Genomic DNA, 18,590 nt, shown 5'->3' with positions numbered 1-18,590 from the left:
AAAGAGGATTTGCATGGAAAGGTGTGTCAGGAGTATTTCTGTTATGGGAACAGGCAGGCAGGCACAGACACTGTGAAGTCCAGGACAAAAGCCTGAGAAGGGTCTCCCCAGCTGACCTAAGATGTCCCTGAGGTCCCTGGAACCCCTGTTTATTTCAGTGAAGGAATCCATCCTCCCAATTCCCTCCCACGAGAGAGACAGGGGAGGTAGGATCTCATACCTTGATCATCGGAACTGTCTGGTTTAACTTAGTCAGTGAATTCATGATGACAGGAGACTTGTCCAACCACTCCTGGGACTTCAGGGCTAGATCAGCCATCTGCTTCAGGGTTGCATTAGACTATAAAAAAGCCCACAACATATAAGGATTCATTTATTCATTACCTTACAGCTTTTAGGCAATAAATAAATCAATAAAATAGCTAAGACCAAATTTGGTTTCCTTAGGATTTTTCTTAGCACCCTATCACTGTTTGGAAAAATGCCCCTTAACACACTGAATTTGGATGCAAGTACTTAAAAATATGGCCTCATATGTGACATTTGGAGCACATCTTGGATATCAGCTTTCCTTCTACCACTGGTCTGTTTGCAAACAAGTACTGGTTATAACATTTGTCCTGGGAGACTTCTCTATTACTGGCTGAAAATATGGGGGTGAAACTTCATAAACTGAAGGCCTTAAAAAATCGTATTATATATATATTAGACCAACAGCAAGTTTTTGGAGGTAAGATTCGTTCAAAGAGAAAAGATGACTCATATGACCAGCAATGCAACTAGGAAAAGATAATTTGACTAATACTCCAAACAGTCAGAAAATAGACTTCTGCTTCTCAAAGAAACAAGACCGTGATAAATAAATTACAATCCTTTTGAGTGGGCATATCCTGATGGACTGTAAACAGAGCCATACCTTTCCCATGATTGCTTGAGTTTCTATGGTATCTGGTGTATAAAGGATCTTCCCAAGAACCATTGGTTTTAAAAAAGACCAAATTAAAGCTCCACTTGGGGTCTTGACCAGGTCCAGGTAAAAGGATAAGCAAAATGGTGCTGCAGGGGGAGAAAAGCAAACAAATTGCACAGAGCACAAATAAACCAGACAAAGAAAGCTACCAGTGTATTTTTTCCCATCTGCCCAGTATGTTGCTGTGTCCGGTGAATGACTTCAGGGCCCTCTTCACTGGCTGATATAATGTGTCTTGACAAAAGCAATCCACCCCCAAGATCTCCTGTTGCTGAACTCAAAACAACAAAAGTCTGACGGTTTGAGCCAAGATTCTCTGCTTGAAGGTTAAATGGACTTTTGTGAACTTAGAGGAGCTAATAATGTCAGTACAGTCGAAAAACTACACATCAAGAAAAAGCAGTGGCCTGTCAAGCCCTAAGACCAGATCATCAACAAATGGGAAACAGTGCAGTATCAAGCACTGCTCTGCTACATATGCTGTTTTCCTTTTAACATTTATGGAAATAAAACACCAACAGTTAGGCAGTGCAGATCTTCAGCTAGCATAAATCATGAGCACTTACAGCCCACCAGAGACATACGGGGAAACAGCTCAGCACTGGATCTCTCTGGAAACAGTAGAGTTTGGCTCTGAAATGTTTTTGCCTTAAGGAAAAGCCAGACTTACTGGAGTCATGAGGAATCCCATATTTCCTCATCATCTTTTGGACATAGACATCCTCCACAGAAGGACTGTTGCTTACAGGGTCTCCAAAATCTGGAAGCAAGGACTCAAAAAACAGCGGTGTGATCTCCTGGTTGCAGAGAACTTTTGACATGGACTTAAATGTGTCACGTGTTATCCTAAAGTTGTTTGGTTTAAACAATTCCTGCAGAAAAGACAGAATGCAAATAAAACCTGCATGCTAAAAGCATCCCATTCCAAGAGAAAAAAAAAAAAAAAGAATTAGAAGGCACGGATTGAACATTTTTAGACTGCTTTCTTATGAGAAGTTTGTCTCTAAAAAAAAAGGGGACTTTCCATGGAAATCATGCTTTTTTGGCTAACCTCTGCTGTGACAGAGGTGGTAAATTCATTTCCAGGTATGAGATCTAATATGGAAATTGCCTATAATGTCTGTACAGGAACTGCCTAAAATGTGTGCCTGGTGACACACATACACCCTGGGTTACAAGACAGAAATTATCACACAGATGTGCCCATTCCCTATCCCCATCTATTCCACTGCACATGGTTCTGCAATCCACAGGCAAAGTAATTACCAGAAGCGATTCCTGTGATCTATGCTGTCATTGACTGTGGATCAGAGAGACTGGATCCAGTGCTGGATGAAGTTAGTGCAACCTGAAATTGCTGCAGCTGTTGGAGCAGGACTGGGTTTGTACTGAATGTTTTGGGCAGTCTTGAGGCTTTAGGTGTAATCTAATGCACACTAAAGCTAGAGCAAATTTTTGCTGTTGACTTACGTGGCCTTGGATAGCCTTTAGTGGGCAGTTCTCCAGTCGTTTTCACAAGCTGACCCCTTCCAGTATTTTGCTGGAAGTCTACCCTCCTTCAAGACAGTTGTTCATCCCCTGCACTTTCGTTCCTAGTGTCCCTCCCACAGCGTATGTTCCTATTGTCCCCCCTGTCATGACCACATGATGGTCCCACTGTTCCAAATCAAAGCTCTCCCAGGAAGGCAATATATAAGTTTGATAGAGATTCTTCTTAGGACACCGCTGCTTTAAAAGAGAATCAGTAATCTATGATTTAATGCACCTTTGGCTTGTAGGGTAAGAAATTCCTGTGGAAACTGTTCCAGTGGTATTTTGCCTCCAAAGCACATGCAGACTACACGTACCTTAGTCAGTGGCACATTTCTAGACTGCCGAAGCTTTTTCAGGGAATGAATAGCTTGTAGCAATGGATCAACGCCAGATTCAACCTGGTGTCTGAAATATTTCATTTTTGTCAGAAGGCCTAACATCTTATCCACAGGTTTCTGAAGTTCCTTAGGGAAAAACATCTACAAGAGGCAGGAAGGAAATCAATTATGATTAGCAAGAATCTGTGCACATAAGCATGTACACACCCATATTGTGTTAATTCCAAGACAAAGATTGTGGGATTTTCAAAACTGTTAGGAGGCTTAGGGAGCGGATGTCCCATGGGAAATGAATGGGATTTGTATTCCTAAATCCCCAAGTGCTTTTGCAAACCAATCCCCTGAGAATATTACATATTCTGAACAGTGCATGTTTCCAAACACCTGCAGTTGGGAAATGTGTATCAGATATTGGCTGGGATATAATTTGAGTCTCTAAGAGGTAGCATTTCACACAACGTAGATGTCAAACACTATGAGTGACTTTTGACCTGAGCTAAATTCATTGGTATTCTCATTTAATAACTTTTTTTCCCCAGGATCACTTCTGTAGCATTTTAAAATATGTATTCAATACGCACTTCTCCGTGAATGGTATTTTTACATGCTGTTTATATAGTTGTGTGCATGGGATATTTGAATCATTTAGTAACTTGGCAGTGCCAACTAGATCGGGAAAATATATTTTACAGGACTTTTTCCAGGGCTTTCCTTTTCAAGGAATAAAAAAATTTAGCCCAGTGCCTTATTTTTGGGAAGCCTGAACGGAGCTAGGAATGTTCAAGAGGTTGTGACAGCATATAAATGATACTAGCAGATAGGGAGGCATTTAGAGTAGGTCCAGTGCCTTTAAATGAGGTTTGCTGGTTTACACCAGCTGAGATCCTCATTTATATCCACACTGTCACAGCATGGATATGCAATAAAAATTACTGCATGAGCAAAGCCTGATCTTTGGCTTGTGTAAATCAGTATAGCTTCTGGCCACTGCAATGATATTTTATGACCTTTCAGCCACTATATGCAGCAAAGACTATAGAAAGCACTCTACAAATCCAGCACTAACCTTGTATAAGAAATTGTAAATGTCTAAGTGTCGTAACAGAGTGACCCCCAAGATGTATGTCTCACGAGTCCTCTCTGAAAGAGAGAGATTGCAGAACTCCTCTGCTACTGTTTGCAGCTGTGGGTCAGCAGGACGGACGCTACAAGACTCCAGCTGGAGGATCTGAGAAATGAGCTGTGTTTGCAAAAAGGAAGAAAAGATTTGTTAGGGGGTAGACCGCTTGCTCCAGTATGCATGGATTAATCTTGCCTTGCTGTTGTTCTTTCCACAGTGTCATATTTCAACCCTGAGAACCAGAAAATGCCTACCCATTACTCCCGCTTCCAGGGACAAATCCTAAGGATTGTGTTTTACTGCCCAGTTTGCACAGTAGTAAAAGCTTTTGTGGTTTCAATTTCCCATTGACTGATGCCTGTGAAGTTTGGAAAAGAGTGCGCTCTTCGGGGCTCAGTCCAGACAAGATGGTTGGGAAGGGAAAAAGCATCTGGAGCTCTGCTTGGGCAGGAGGCTGAGGAAGGCAAGCTCATCTCTCATTATGGGAGGCTATTTTTGGACCCCAAGTGCTCTCATAAATTGTCGTTAGAAGTGTGCTTTTCCATCTGGACTGCAACAATTTCTCAGCACTGAGGACCCCACCAAGGACCCCACTCAGTCCTCATTAGTCTGTTACAGTGAACTGTGCCCTTGCAACGGATCAGAGCAATCGCTCACCAGGCAGTGCATGGCTGCTTACCAGCTACTGGTGACAGCCAAAAAGACCATATGGCTCTTGGTCTCCAATGGCTGAACTGACGTCAATGACTGCTCTTACTACATTTCTGATGGCTGTTTTGATCCATAACATGCTATGCTGTCTGTCCCTGTGGGATCATCTACCTCTCTGTGCTGTCATGCATGCAGTGATCTGCTTAGCTGCATTCACTAACAAATTCTGGATTTAATGGTCTGAGAGGTAGAAAGCAACAAGATCTCCACCAGGATGACAGCAAACTCACCTGACTGCTGTTTTCCGGGAGGGATGCTTCCAGAAGAGCATCAATACTGGCTGTGGACATTCCTGCTGTGTTTCTGAGATCCTCTTTGAGCTGGTCCACATTTTTAAACACATTTCTTAACTTTTCTGTAAAGAACAAAGAACAACTGATGTAGCAGCTTTCTCCAGACATACAGCAATCTCAAGCACGCAGAGAGGCCTTTAGGTAAAGTACAGAAGTGCGGTACATCACTGCTGATAAAAAAACCCCCAACAACTTGCAAAATACAGTCGTATTTCCTAGGTTTTACAGTCTGATTTGTGGGCTGCAGTTGACAGGTCCAGCGATAGCAAAAGTTGCTCAAATACAAAGACTTAGGACTTTCAGCACATAGGACTATTTGGGCGGTACAGAAAACAAAGGGCGGTCTAGAACATGCTCTAGAATTACCCTAGATAAAGGATCCCAAGGACATGGTGTATGGTTATTTCATTAATATCACTTCTTCCTGGCAGCTAAGCAAGTCTTGGGATTTCCAGCAGAAAGTATGGTACCAGTGATGGTATTTACCAACACTCTAAAGTAAATACAGAAAACTACCTTGCTTGCTAGAATCTGTTAAATTCTCAGTGATGTTCAACATGGAATTCAAAGTAGACATAGACTGCAGAATCTCTTGAAATAAAGCAATTTCTGGTACATTTTCTTGAAGCCTAAATTGGAAAAACAAAACAACGAACAAAATTGGGAATATGAAAAGGCGGCAAGAAGCCATTTCATCATTTCATAAATAGAATAGTAAAGCAGTCTAACTGAGAGGGAGAGCCTCACCACTTCATTTGTGTCTGGATGTTCGTGGCATCCCCAATCAGTATATTTTGAAGTTCTTGGGATATCCTTCTGTGATTCAGTACATTGGTCACAACTTGATTGCTCAGTTCAATGGTGCGGAGGAGCTGCTCATGAGATTGACTTTGTTCACACAGTTCTCCAAAGCTAACATTAGGGAGATGGCAAATATGCTGTATTGACTTAAAGCTCTCATAGTCACAAAGAAGTGTTGTCAGATCCCAGAGGCGAGAGATCTTCAAAGGAAATTTTGAAAAGGAAGACAAATGCACAAACACCAGTTAGATGACAGAATTATAAAAAGCAAGTTTTAAAGAGTCTAGCTGTCCCTTTCCATTTTTCTCTAGGATTAAAATTTTAATATATATTTTTAGTTCATTCAAAAGGTCTCCAACAGAACAGTTCATAACAATCATTCCTACATGAGTTGGTAGCAGACCTGGCTACACAACATTGCACAGGATCTAATAAACCTTGCAAGCCTTAACATATCATTTCCCCTGCCCAACATGCATACACAGCAATACTCCATTTGGACTTACCTGTTAACCAATTAATCTTCCCAGAGACCAAATAAATCTACCTTGTGCAACAGGTTTAGCCTTCCAGATACCACCAGGTCATCCTTACTACAGCATACAAAACAGAGTTGGCTAGAAGTCAGGACTTCCACATCTGCCAACCTGTGTAAAATTATAGTCCTTGCCTACTCTGCTATTATGGGCTTCCCTCTTGTCTGACATCATTATTTACATTATCAGTCTCTTATGGCAAGAACTGTTTTCTGTTTTGTGCCTACAAGTACCTGTCACACTGAGACTCATTATATTATTATTACAGATATATGAAGCAGCTACTAGTGCAGTCATGTATGTATGGTGTAAGAAGGATTTTATCCAAATGAGGCATTGCCAAATCCAAAGCTGGTGAGGGAAATCCATGAATCAATATTCCTTAGGTGCTTAATCTCAGAAACCATTATAGTGTTGTGAGACATCTAGGGCTAAGGGAACACATGGGGACTGGGACTCCAGCCAAGCTGGTGTTGTATAGTTACCACTGTGCATAAGGAGCTAAGTTAGTCATCCTTATAACTGCCAACTGTATGCACAATTCCACTGATTTTCAGCAGGGCACAGGAATCTAAATGCTATTTGTGCCATTGAGAACTCCTCCCTTCATACTTCTCAAATGAAACGGAGGCATCCCAGAATGATCTCAGCTCTGCAAGGTGCTTTGCTAAGTCTCAGTGTACTGAACTTTAAAACTACTGGTACACTAATTTATAAGGAATATGCTTCCACCGGCAACCTATCCAGTGCTCATCCTTTTGGGATGGCTGGTGGAAAGCAGAAGCCATTCTATCCAACGGACTGGGAAGATAGGAACACCTCTACCTTCTCAGAAAAGTGGGTGTACACTGGGTAGGGACTCATATAAGAACAAGTTCTTCAGCCCAGTTTAATGGTGACCTTTAAATATAGGCAGCAGGCAGAAAACAGAGTTTCAGTTCTAGTTTTTATCAGCTGTTCTTTTAAGAAACTTTTTTTCCACAGGCTGTGTTTCAAAACCTCTATTGCACATTCATGTATCACTGCGGGATGTCCTTCAAGTCAGCATTTTAAGCAGACTCACTTTTAGCTTCAGGAGCTCTGGTATGGATGAATGTTTCTCAGAGGTATTATTTTGCATAAAGGGGTTCTTTTTCAGATGAGCTTGCTTCAAAAGCAGTGTGGTGTTTTCTGTGCAAGGAAGAAAACAAAAGTTACTTGAGACAGAAGTACCAGACTTGCAGAAACTTCGCAGATGGGAATATCGGCACTTTTATTCCAGGGCCTACTGAGCACTGCTATTTTCCACCAAATTCACATGGCTCAGGACCTCTGAAATCACAGACCAAGACCCAGGTTGTAATCTGGATTATAACAGATCCAGTCCGAGTAGGTGCTCTGGTTCTAAAGAAATCCACCCCACACTGGTAACAGGACTTCTGACAGTGCCCTTCAGAGCACACGCAGTATCTCTATTCTGTGAGCAGATGAACCTCTCAGATTTTACAATAAACTCATAAGATGAATATCTATGTGAAATACCATGTTAACTCTCAAAAATAACTGCTGTTATCTTATGAGTACATAAAGCTGTGAAGGGAATATAGGTTTCTATTTGTAAGATTTCTTTATCTGAGTGTCAGCAACCTGTCATCACATAGTGAAGAGCAGACGTGTCTTTTGGATAGAGTTAGATGGAAAACTTAAATCCACAATGTGACATAACTCAAACAAAAAGGGAGTCTGGCTTCCCAAGGTCTCACAGCTCCAGTTAATTGCCAATGGATGAAAACACGTAGCACCATTCCTTCCCGTCATTAGACAAAACACTTTAAAAAGACAGGCACAACATATTCCAGCTGAGGTCCCACAACATTAATGAAATCATGATTACCTGTCAATTTGCTGTCTTCAATTTCAGTGGCACTTATTAAACACATCAGGTAAGGGTTATAGCTGTTATTCACCGTCACCTGTAAGATGGTGTTTTCAAATTCTAAAAACAGAAATCTGAAAAATAAGATAGGATGTTAAACCAGCATCTCTTTCAGAAACAAGGTATATTAGTGAGCAACCTGTCAGCTGTGTAGATGCTGTTCCTTGGCAGTGTAAATAAGAATTCCAGATGAAGCCATGTGTCTCCCACGACACCTCCTAAGTGGGTATACTCCCAATTTTATTTCATCAATTCTTTTTGCTGTTATCTCCCAAAGCTGTCATTCACTTTCAAACCATATGGATAAGAAAACACACTTTAAAGCTTCACTGAGGATGCAATATATAGATGGAAAGGCCTGCCTAGGGCAGACTGAGAATCAAAAATTAGAGAGCCATACCACAAAGAAAGGGTTTCCAAAGAGTTTACCACTGGTGGCAAGGCTCCTACAGGATTCTACTTCTACTGTGAACTGATACATGCCAACACAGAAAATTTTTAAAAGCCTCACTTTTAGCTGTTCGTTCAGTTCAAGGAGAAATTTCCTCTTCTTCAACATAACCCACATTACACCTAGTATCCTAAATTATGGTGATTTCAGGCTTAAGTTGCTCCACTGGAAGAAAATTACATACTTCTCATGCTGGAACGAGAATGGTGGTCACTACCTATAAATGCAATTACAATACCCAAAAAGCAAACTCACCGCGTAATCAAACTGGTTGGTGACAAAGTTTTGTCACTCTGAGTCCAAGGTAGGGTCTTGTTATACAGGGCTTCTGCCATGACAATGAAGTGACGAGCAACAATATCAATCACACTCTCAAAACTAGTTTTGTTGGAGAGAAAAGCTGAACTGGAATGTATATTGAATTCATTTAGCAGATCAGAGAAGTTCAGCCTCTTGAGAATATAGCGACTGGCTTCTGTGATTTCTAGAGCTGACACATCATTGGCAGAGTTGTTTGCCACTGCTTCCAACAACTTTGCAAAGGCAGCTGCTTCAGTTAGATTCCTTTTGGTGTTTAGGAAACTGTCAACCACATCCCAGAAACTTGAGTAATAACTCCATTTGGTGAGGCTGAAGGTGCCTTGGAGTCTCTGCAGCAGGTCGCTCATGTGGAGCTCATCCTGTGCCACACTGGAAAGCATGGACAGGTTATTCCAGCCTGCTAAACTGTCAGAGATGTTTAGGGAGTTCAGTACTGTTTCATTCAGCATGAAAGGAAGGAGCATGTTCAAAAGCTGAGATGGGAGAACACCACCCACATCTTGGACTGGGACGGGGCAGGAGGCATTACTCTGCAGCAGCCCCTCTGTGACAGCAGTCAGAGCTCTCACTTTCTCCTGTACCCAAGAGTTTTCCAGCTCAGAGACAAGGTTTAATTTGGAAAGGAAACTCAGAGTAAACTGCAGAGACTGGATGATGCACGACAGCTCCTTGGAAAAGCGTTCACTGCTGTTCTTGTAGACAGCAGCAAACTCTGGAGACAGTTTCAGGTTTGTTATGGCAAGCTGGAACATTTTTGTAAAGGTGTCATTGCATACTGTTCCACCCTCCATGCCCATGGAATCAAAGAGAGGTTTGCAGGGGCTCCCGGCTAAGGACTTGCTTAGAGTGGCACTTTCAAACAGCATCTCAAGTGTTATGTGGAGCATATCCCGAGCGGAGCAGTTCTGGGGTGTCCTATAACCATTGTTGCTCTTTTCAAGGAAAGGACTCAAGGCTAAATGCAAGAACTCCCAAATCTTTGCCTCTAGCGAAGTATTGTGCTGTGAGGAATACTGGCTGAAATCCTTTTGCAGCAGCAAATGTGAGAAATGGTAGACAATATCCATTTTTTCTTCAAAAGTTTTGTTTAAGTTGGTGTCATGAAGGACTTTCATTCCTGCTCTCCATATTTCAATCAGTCTCTGGGTATAGTTACTCGAAGAATCAAGTAATAGGCTGATAGTTTCAAGCTCACTGATATTATAACTTTTCTGCAAACCTTTCAAAATTAAGATACTGCTTTGCATGGCCTGCGAGTATATGGAGATGTTCGTTCCTCTGGAGTCTTCTTTACCATACAGCTCAAACATGAAGGATGCAAAGTTTATCCACTGCTTCAGTTCCTTACTGAAGGGAAGACTGGAATCATTTTTCATGGTACTGAACTGATTTTGCAGCATGTCTAGAAGTGACTGGGAAGTGAGACTGTCTGTACTACCCCAGTTCATGGACTGGAGTACTTCAGCAATATGCCAGAAAGCATGAAGTTCATTTCCCTGACTTCCATGAGGGGAACTCTGGAGTTTCTGCATTAGCTTAGACAAAGAAGACATCAGCAGATAATGATCACTGGTATTCAGCTTTGCCATGGCAGCAAGAAGCTGCTCAAGAGACAAGAGCTGTTCTGCAAAATTTTCAGAAGTTACCAGGGTCAACAAGAAGTCAGAAAATAACGATGACACTTTTTCATTTGTGCCGAGATAATTTTCAGTGTCTTCAAGAGAGACTGCATGAAGTGCAATCATTCTGATAACCTCCCGTGCTTTCTCTGTATTAAAATGAGTCCTGTTTAACATTGTCTGATTCCAAATCACTGCAGCCATAGTTAGAACATCTTGATTTTCTTCTCCATAGGGATTAGGGTAGAACAATCCTTCACCATCAACTTCATCCAGTGGGAGTATTTCTTGAAATATTCTTTCCAAGTCCAGTGTGCTGTTTGTGGCAGAAGTTGAATTGAAGAAGAGTTTTAATGAACTATACAAGTAATTCAGATCTGAGGATTTAATTCCTCCACTAGAATTATGAAAGATCTGATATACTAATGTTTTTCCAGGAGCTACCCCAAAGTCCACAAGAATTAGAGCTTTCTTCATAATTTCCAGGAGTTTCACATATTCACCTACTTCTGTTAGGTTCCATTTGGTGGTCAACATGTTGCCAGTGGCGTGCCACAGCCGCGAGAAATGTCTCCACTCAGACTGGTTGGAAGCATTTCTGCCCACCTGTAGCAGTTCATATATACTGCTGTTCCTAATGAAAACAGTTGGTAACAGACGGGAAAACACAAGCAGCCTATGCCAGTCTGCTGAGCTGTCAGAGATGTTTAGGGAGTTCAGTACTGTTTCATTCAGCATGAAAGGAAGGAGCATGTTCAAAAGCTGAGATGGGAGAACACCACCCACATCTTGGACTGGGACGGGGCAGGAGGCATTACTCTGCAGCAGCCCCTCTGTGACAGCAGTCAGAGCTCTCACTTTCTCCTGTACCCAAGAGTTTTCCAGCTCAGAGACAAGGTTTAATTTGGAAAGGAAACTCAGAGTAAACTGCAGAGACTGGATGATGCACGACAGCTCCTTGGAAAAGCGTTCACTGCTGTTCTTGTAGACAGCAGCAAACTCTGGAGACAGTTTCAGGTTTGTTATGGCAAGCTGGAACATTTTTGTAAAGGTGTCATTGCATACTGTTCCACCCTCCATGCCCATGGAATCAAAGAGAGGTTTGCAGGGGCTCCCGGCTAAGGACTTGCTTAGAGTGGCACTTTCAAACAGCATCTCAAGTGTTATGTGGAGCATATCCCGAGCGGAGCAGTTCTGGGGTGTCCTATAACCATTGTTGCTCTTTTCAAGGAAAGGACTCAAGGCTAAATGCAAGAACTCCCAAATCTTTGCCTCTAGCGAAGTATTGTGCTGTGAGGAATGCTGGCTGAACTCCTGCAGCAGAAGATGTGTTAAGTTATAGACAGGGTTGATTATTTCCTCACTTGAAACTTCACTGGCATTTGTATAATGAAGGATTTTCATTCCTGTCCTCAGAAGTTCAGACAAGCTCTCAAAGGTTTTATTGTCAAAATTAAAGAAAAGATCTATAGATTTTAATTTACTGACATTATAATTCAGCTGTAAGTCTTTTAATATGTACAAGGTCTTTTGTATGGCTTGAGTGACCAGTGAGATATTGGCTACTTCAGAGTTTTCCCCAAACTCTTTAAACACGGCTGTTATAAATTCTGACAGTTGATCCAATTGTCCACTGAAGACACTACTTGGATTATTATTCAGCTTTTGTAAATGGCTGTTTAATACCTCTAAAAACTGCCCATAGGCTGTGATGCTTGTGTTATTCCACTTCATCGATCTCAGTTTTTCCCCAATGCGCCAATAGGCATTCAACTCATCCCACCAGACTTCACCCATGGAGCTTTCTACTCTCCGCATCAGTTCAAACACAGGCATCAGTAAGTACTGATAACCTATGTTGGTGTCTGTCATTATAAAAAACATCTTCTGGAGAGCTAGGAGCTGGTCTGGAAAGTTTCTGTAGGACACAGGCTTAAGCAGATAATCAGAAAACAAAGACAGTATTTCGTGCATTCCATTTAAACGGTCTCTGAAGTCTTCCAGAAATGATGGCATGCTAGTGGAGAGCAACATTTTGAGAGGATCCTTAGTTTGCGCTGTACTAAAATTAGAATTATTTAACAGAACTGGATTCCAAATCATTGCAGCTAATTTTAAAGCACTCTGAATTTCTTTCCACTGGGTCATTATATTGAAAATGGAAGTCCCATTAAAGTCATTCTGTAATTGCAGTGATGTGAAGTTATAGATTTCATCAATTATTTCCTTATTATATGGTTCCTTTAATTTATAATCATGATGTGGATTCATTCCCAGTTCAAGAATTGCATACAATTTCTGTAATGTTTCATTCTTCAAATTTCTGAATAGATTTAAGCTTTTTAATTCACTTCTATTCATTTTTTTCTCAAAGCCTTTTAGACTGTGTAGAGACTTTTGTATGGCTTCTAAATCATCTGAATTAATGGACCTCTTGGAGTCTTTTCCACCAATCTCTGGTGACTTTATTTTTCTGGAGGGGAAAAAAAACCCAAAACATTTTAGTGAATATGAAATCAATGCAAGTGGAAATGTAAAGTGATTTAGAGCAAAGATCATAGATTTGAATTATACTGTTAGTAATATCTCTTTAGCTAATGTCTTACCTCAGAACTTCCTCCAGTTCAGACACTAAAGTCCGATTGTCTTTCCAGTTAACAAAGTGATTACAAATATATCTGGTCACCAAGTTTTCTTCTTTATCTACAACAAACATGTAAAGAGTATATTAGTAAAGATCTGTTGTGGTTTAACCCCAGCCAGCAACTAAGCACCACGCAGCCGCTCACTCACTCCCCCCCACCCAGTGGGGTGGGGGAGAAAATTGGGAAAAGAAGTAAAACCCGTGGGTTGAGATAAGAACGGTTTAATAGAACAGAAAAGAAGAAACTAATAATGATAATGATAACACTAATAAAATGACAGCAGTAATAAGAAAAGGATTGGAATGTACAAATGATGCACAGTGCAACTGCTCACCACCCGCCGACCGACACCCAGCTAGTCCCCGAGCGGTGATTCCCTGCCCCCACTTCCCAGTTCCTATACTAGATGGGACGTCCCATGGTATGGAATACTGTTGGCCACTTTGGGTCAGGTGCCCTTGGCTGTGTCCTGTGCCAACTTCTTGTGCCCCTCCAGCTTTCTCGCTGGCTGGGGTTGAGAAGCTGAAAAATCCTTGACTTTAGTCTAAATACTACTGAGCAACAACTGAAAACATCAGTGTTATCAACATTCTTCTCCTACTGAACTCAAAACATAGCACCGTACCAGCTACTAGGAAGACAGTTAACTCTATCCCAGCTGAAACTAGGACAAGATCACATTAATTTGGAAACTGAAAAGAGCCCTGTGGCAAATCTATTAAGGATAACATGCATATATGAAGTTAAGCTCCTACGACAAGACACAAGATCCTGGTTAGAAATTTGATAGCTCTTTTGGGGTGTAAATCTTTCTGGCCTTCTGAAAGAAGTCAGGATGTTACCTGTCATCATAGAAATTATTTTCCATCTCTGGAACAGTTCAATGCCCCTGTGATCTGGGTGCTAATAGAGCTCTCCTCCTGCTTTAGGAGCACTTTGCCATCAGTAATGCAGCACAAGCTGGCCTAATATTTATTATTGTTTCTTTCCCTTCATTTGGGAATGCTTTTTTACTACCCACACGTAGGCTTTGACTGCAGCATCGTTTATGTCTCCCATAGCCATTTACACCCATCTTGGTATGCCCACACATCCAGTCCTCTCACTAGCCACATCTCCATGTTTTCCCTACTTGCATTGCATTAATCTGTTTTCTTCTTATCCACCCCAACTTCCACAATCTCCATCAAACAAGAGGTAGAGAATGGATGGCATTTACCAATCTGTCCCTTGTAGCATTTAGATGCTGTACCCTTCCCTTGCCCATTCACATAACCTCAGTTAGAGCTAGATGTCGAGGACTCTTCCTCTGCTGTAAGCTGACAGGGGTTTAGAGGAATGGCTAATCTTGACATATATACCTTGTTGTGCAGCTCAGCCTCAGCCCCTACCTTGATATACTGAGGTGAGTTTGACAGAACCCACAACTAGAGGCAGATTTGGACCCCCCCAAAAAATCATGGTAAAAAATTACTGCTCCCCATTTCCACCAAGACTGCAAACTCATGTTAATTCATTGTCTCCTGACAAAACCAAGCTTTTTTACTTTTCCATTTGAAATGAGGTATTTTATTCACATTTGTAAAAAGTTGAAAGAAGAATTCATTATGCTGAGCCCTGAACAGTATGCAATCTGTATGGTTACTTATTAGCCTGCAGTTTGCTTCTCCTTAGCACCACAGGTTTTCAGCAGAGATATAACTATATGCAGGCGCCTTACCTTGCTCCAAGCAGTTCAGGGAATATGGAGGATCTGTAACCCCATTCTGAACAGTTTTGAATCTATCATCAGTCACAGGTAATGCAGAGACAGTCTGAGCTGCCAGCACAACACTAAAGGGAAGAAAAAAACAACACGGAAAATAAATTGTGGTTACAGGTTTATGAGAAGAAATAAAACAAGTGTTCAAATAGGAAACAGCTGGAGTACAGCCTATCATTCTTAAAATGTCTGACAGACAACTCATTGCCCCTATTTTTAATTATTTGTTTGATCATGCACAAAATGCAAAGGGCTTTGATGGGAAAGCCATGGCAGTATATTAGCACAAACATATGTGCTGCACTCATTAGGTGCAGTTATTCAAAGGGTTATGTAAAATCTATAGACCACTTAAATCCTCACAATAGGTCTTAGAAAACACTAAGGTGATATGCCAGCCCAGTGATTCACTGCTGTGGGTGAATCTCTTCCTAAAAGAAACCAAGAAGCGAGCAGGCTAGGCTCCAGGGAGAGCAGGGATCCCTAGGGGACAACATCTGTGGAAGGAAGAAGCAATCACAAATAACTGTTACCATTTCCAATTCTCCTTCTTTCCTCATTTATACTGTAACAATCAGGCTGACAGGAAAGCAAGGAATGTTTTTCAGTCTTAGGAAAGAACAAGGTGATAATCAGGCATATTGTATCACAGAGGACATAATTTAAAAGACTGTCTGTTCAATGTGTGCAGGTTACTGAAAACCTCACGGTGATTATTAGTCCCTTTTGCTTCTCCTGTATAAAGAATAGCTCCTCACTGTAGGCATAGGGTCACTGTGAAATGCACAATCTCTCGCCTGCCTGAAGTTCTGCAGGTGCTACACGAAGAACCTAGCTGAGCTGATTTCAGCGGCATGAATAAATACATACTGATTTGTGGGAACAGACTTCTAGTGAGGACGGAGCACCAGGGATCTCTTTTCTCCTCATTTAACATAATGTCTCCATGCAGGTTTTGTGGACTTGGTGCTCACCATTTCCATTTTGCAGAGGTGCTTGTTAGTAAGAGTCTTAGAGGGGTAAGAGGGGTAAGAAACTGCAGTTATAAATGACATATTTAGTTGAGCAATGGCAGAGCCAAGGAGGAGGGAGGCATAGGCTTGTCAAAAGCGGACGCATATACAGATCAGAAGGTAGAAAACATGGAAACAAGTGTTGTTGTTGCCCTTTTATTTCAGTCTTGCAGGGCTTTTGCAGACATTGGCTTTAGAGAAAAAGTTCAGCTTATGTGCTTCTCTGAGAAACTATCTTAAAGCAACAAACAGGAGCATTTGTGAATTCTGCCTGTAAACCAGGCTGGTATGGGTAATAAAATTTTCTCCTAAACTTTCTGTAGTATTCATGACTTTGAAGTTGGTTTCACAGTGGTGGTGTTTATCACATGGTTAATACAGATGCCACAATGAGTAAAAGTTCTTTTCTTCTATATCTTCATATTTATACTACAAAAAAAATCCCCGTACAGCATTTCTTTAGGAGGTCAGTACTGCCTGAGTAAAAGACATGGCCAGGCTCGCTAAGATGTGCTTTTGTAAGCATCATTAAAAATACTATTTGTGCAATCTCTTTGCAATAACTCTTTACTCATGCACTTACACTGCCAGATGCTAGGCATAAAAGCACTGCACAGTTCTGGTGATGAAATTCTATGTGCCTCTTTGTTGTGCCTATGATAACTTTGCCTAGCTCTGCAGCTGTAGAGCAAAGCAGAGCAGCACGGTAAATATTAATTCTTCCTGGGCACTCAAACAGTGCTGGTTCTTAGGCTTGATTCTGCAAGCCAGTAAATGCAAAAAAATGCAATAATCCTGTGACTGAAAGAGCGGCATGGACCAAACAACTCTGAATAAAATTAAAATTCTTGCCACACTGCTACTGACTCCTTTAAGGATAAGGACATTACAACTTACAAATAGTTCTCACAATGCAATATGGCAAAATACCTAGATATTAAATGTACGGGTTTTTAAGTGCCTTGGCAACATGCCAGTGATGAAAAGTGAGTCCCTCTAAGCCTGAGTGTAATCAAAGTGGCAAAGTTTCTACAACCTCTTTTGGCATCTTTACCCAACTGCTCATGTATCCAAGGAAAAAAAAAAAAGTCTGAAGACACTCAGTTGCTTGCTGTCCTTCATGTGCTGTAACAAGTGGATTATTCAGAATAATTTATAGCAGTGTCAGTCACATATCCTGTAGATGATTTGGAGCAGAGTTCCCTAATCTCTTGAGTAACTGAAGTCTTCTAGAGATCAGTGAGACTTCAGCCCAAGTACAGACCAAGAAAGGGATTTTCAAGGCTAAGCCCATTTTAGAAGAGTTTTTATTGTCCCAGCTGCATACAGCATCAAATATTTCAGCACAGTTAATTAATGCAGTTAAGCCAGCTCTGTTTTTCATATAACCATTGAGCAAGAACATAACCGGTGCTTTCTTCTTGAAGTTAGACATATTCAAAGCCCCATATGCTAAAAACCAGGCTCCCTCTCTTCTCTGCTTTCTTGGGACCAATCTTGAAAGATAAAACGCAGTAAATCAGGTAATCAATTAAAAAAAAAAAAAAGAATTTATGGCTCCCCTACAAATGCTTGAGGTGTTCCAAAGCAACTTGAATTTGGCTCTGTGCTTTTCTAGAAAGAAGCAGCCAGCTGCTTTCTTTAGCAGAACAACAATCCAGCCAGGAGGGCTTTTGTTCAACCAAAGGCCGTGGCTGTTACTCACGACCTTTTCTGTCTGCACATGGGCATGACAGTTCCTCAAAGCAAGCTGGAAGAAAACTAAGAGTTCATAACAAGCTCCCATTTAAAAAGTGACACAAGAGTCATTGAAAATCAAAACACTGCTCACTGGCCATAGAGACCTTTAGAGATGCATTACTATGGAGCTATATCATCACTCAAATAAATCATGCTTTTAAGCTAACACACTTTCTTCAAGATGAGAGATGATGTCCTTTGAGTTGAATACACAAACCCACCAACTTTCAGTGCCTCTCCTGCCATTTTCTGTATTTTTACCTGCTTGGATTCTGAAGGAAATCAATTATGTCTTTCAGTTGCATGCTGCCCTGAAACACATCTGGAGCCAGCAAAAGGAGATGCCACAGGGAGGTGTCATTCTGCACTTGGGAGATGAGCATTAGAAATGAGACCATTTCATTGACGAATGCTGCCTGGTATTGTGCGTTGTGTTGCACCTTAACAAAAACAATGCAAGAAATTATTTAAGAACAAGAACCCTTGCTGCCGGTGTGTCTTTTTATGTTTTTCAGTTTGCACTGCACTTGTACACAACTCTACAAATAATACATTCAAAGGACTCTAGTGACAGGCAATAACTGAGAGAGTGACTGTGCTTTACCTTCACACCCCAGATTGTACAATAAATTCTCTGTTTAGACAAGCCCTACGATTCAGAATGTCCCAAACAGTCCAAAGACTAGGGATACAAGAAAAATTAATATTAATCCTTACCCTGGCAAAAAAGAAGGCATTACCTTTAAAGTATTCATTTGCTTTAATTATATAGCTTTCCCAAAGAAAAGTACTGCTTCAATCATGAATTGTTGGATCAGATGC

The 18,590-nt window shown here is 41.1% G+C and overlaps 1 protein-coding gene across 1 annotated transcript in view; it reads right to left on the bottom strand.

Moving 5' to 3' along the window:
* The window catches only part of ABCA12 (ATP binding cassette subfamily A member 12), a 90,507-nt gene that overhangs the window by 46,392 nt on the left and 25,525 nt on the right, over positions 1–18,590 (bottom strand). Inside the window, exons 7-20 of the mRNA XM_052791744.1 lie at positions 18,030–18,208; positions 14,974–15,086; positions 13,215–13,311; positions 8,924–13,081; positions 8,176–8,291; positions 7,366–7,472; positions 5,713–5,966; positions 5,482–5,594; positions 4,903–5,027; positions 3,908–4,081; positions 2,818–2,982; positions 1,641–1,842; positions 917–1,056; positions 221–340 (exon numbers count right to left, since the gene is read on the bottom strand). Coding sequence (XP_052647704.1) covers positions 221–340; positions 917–1,056; positions 1,641–1,842; positions 2,818–2,982; positions 3,908–4,081; positions 4,903–5,027; positions 5,482–5,594; positions 5,713–5,966; positions 7,366–7,472; positions 8,176–8,291; positions 8,924–13,081; positions 13,215–13,311; positions 14,974–15,086; positions 18,030–18,208 — 6,063 coding nt within the window. The remainder of the gene's footprint in view (positions 1–220; positions 341–916; positions 1,057–1,640; positions 1,843–2,817; positions 2,983–3,907; positions 4,082–4,902; positions 5,028–5,481; positions 5,595–5,712; positions 5,967–7,365; positions 7,473–8,175; positions 8,292–8,923; positions 13,082–13,214; positions 13,312–14,973; positions 15,087–18,029; positions 18,209–18,590) is intronic.

This window comes from Harpia harpyja, chromosome 7, assembly GCF_026419915.1.
Source record: "Harpia harpyja isolate bHarHar1 chromosome 7, bHarHar1 primary haplotype, whole genome shotgun sequence".
Taxonomy (NCBI): domain Eukaryota; kingdom Metazoa; phylum Chordata; class Aves; order Accipitriformes; family Accipitridae; genus Harpia; species Harpia harpyja.
The sequence above is the reverse complement of the archived record's forward strand: the minus strand, read 5'-3'. Positions and strand labels throughout refer to the sequence as shown.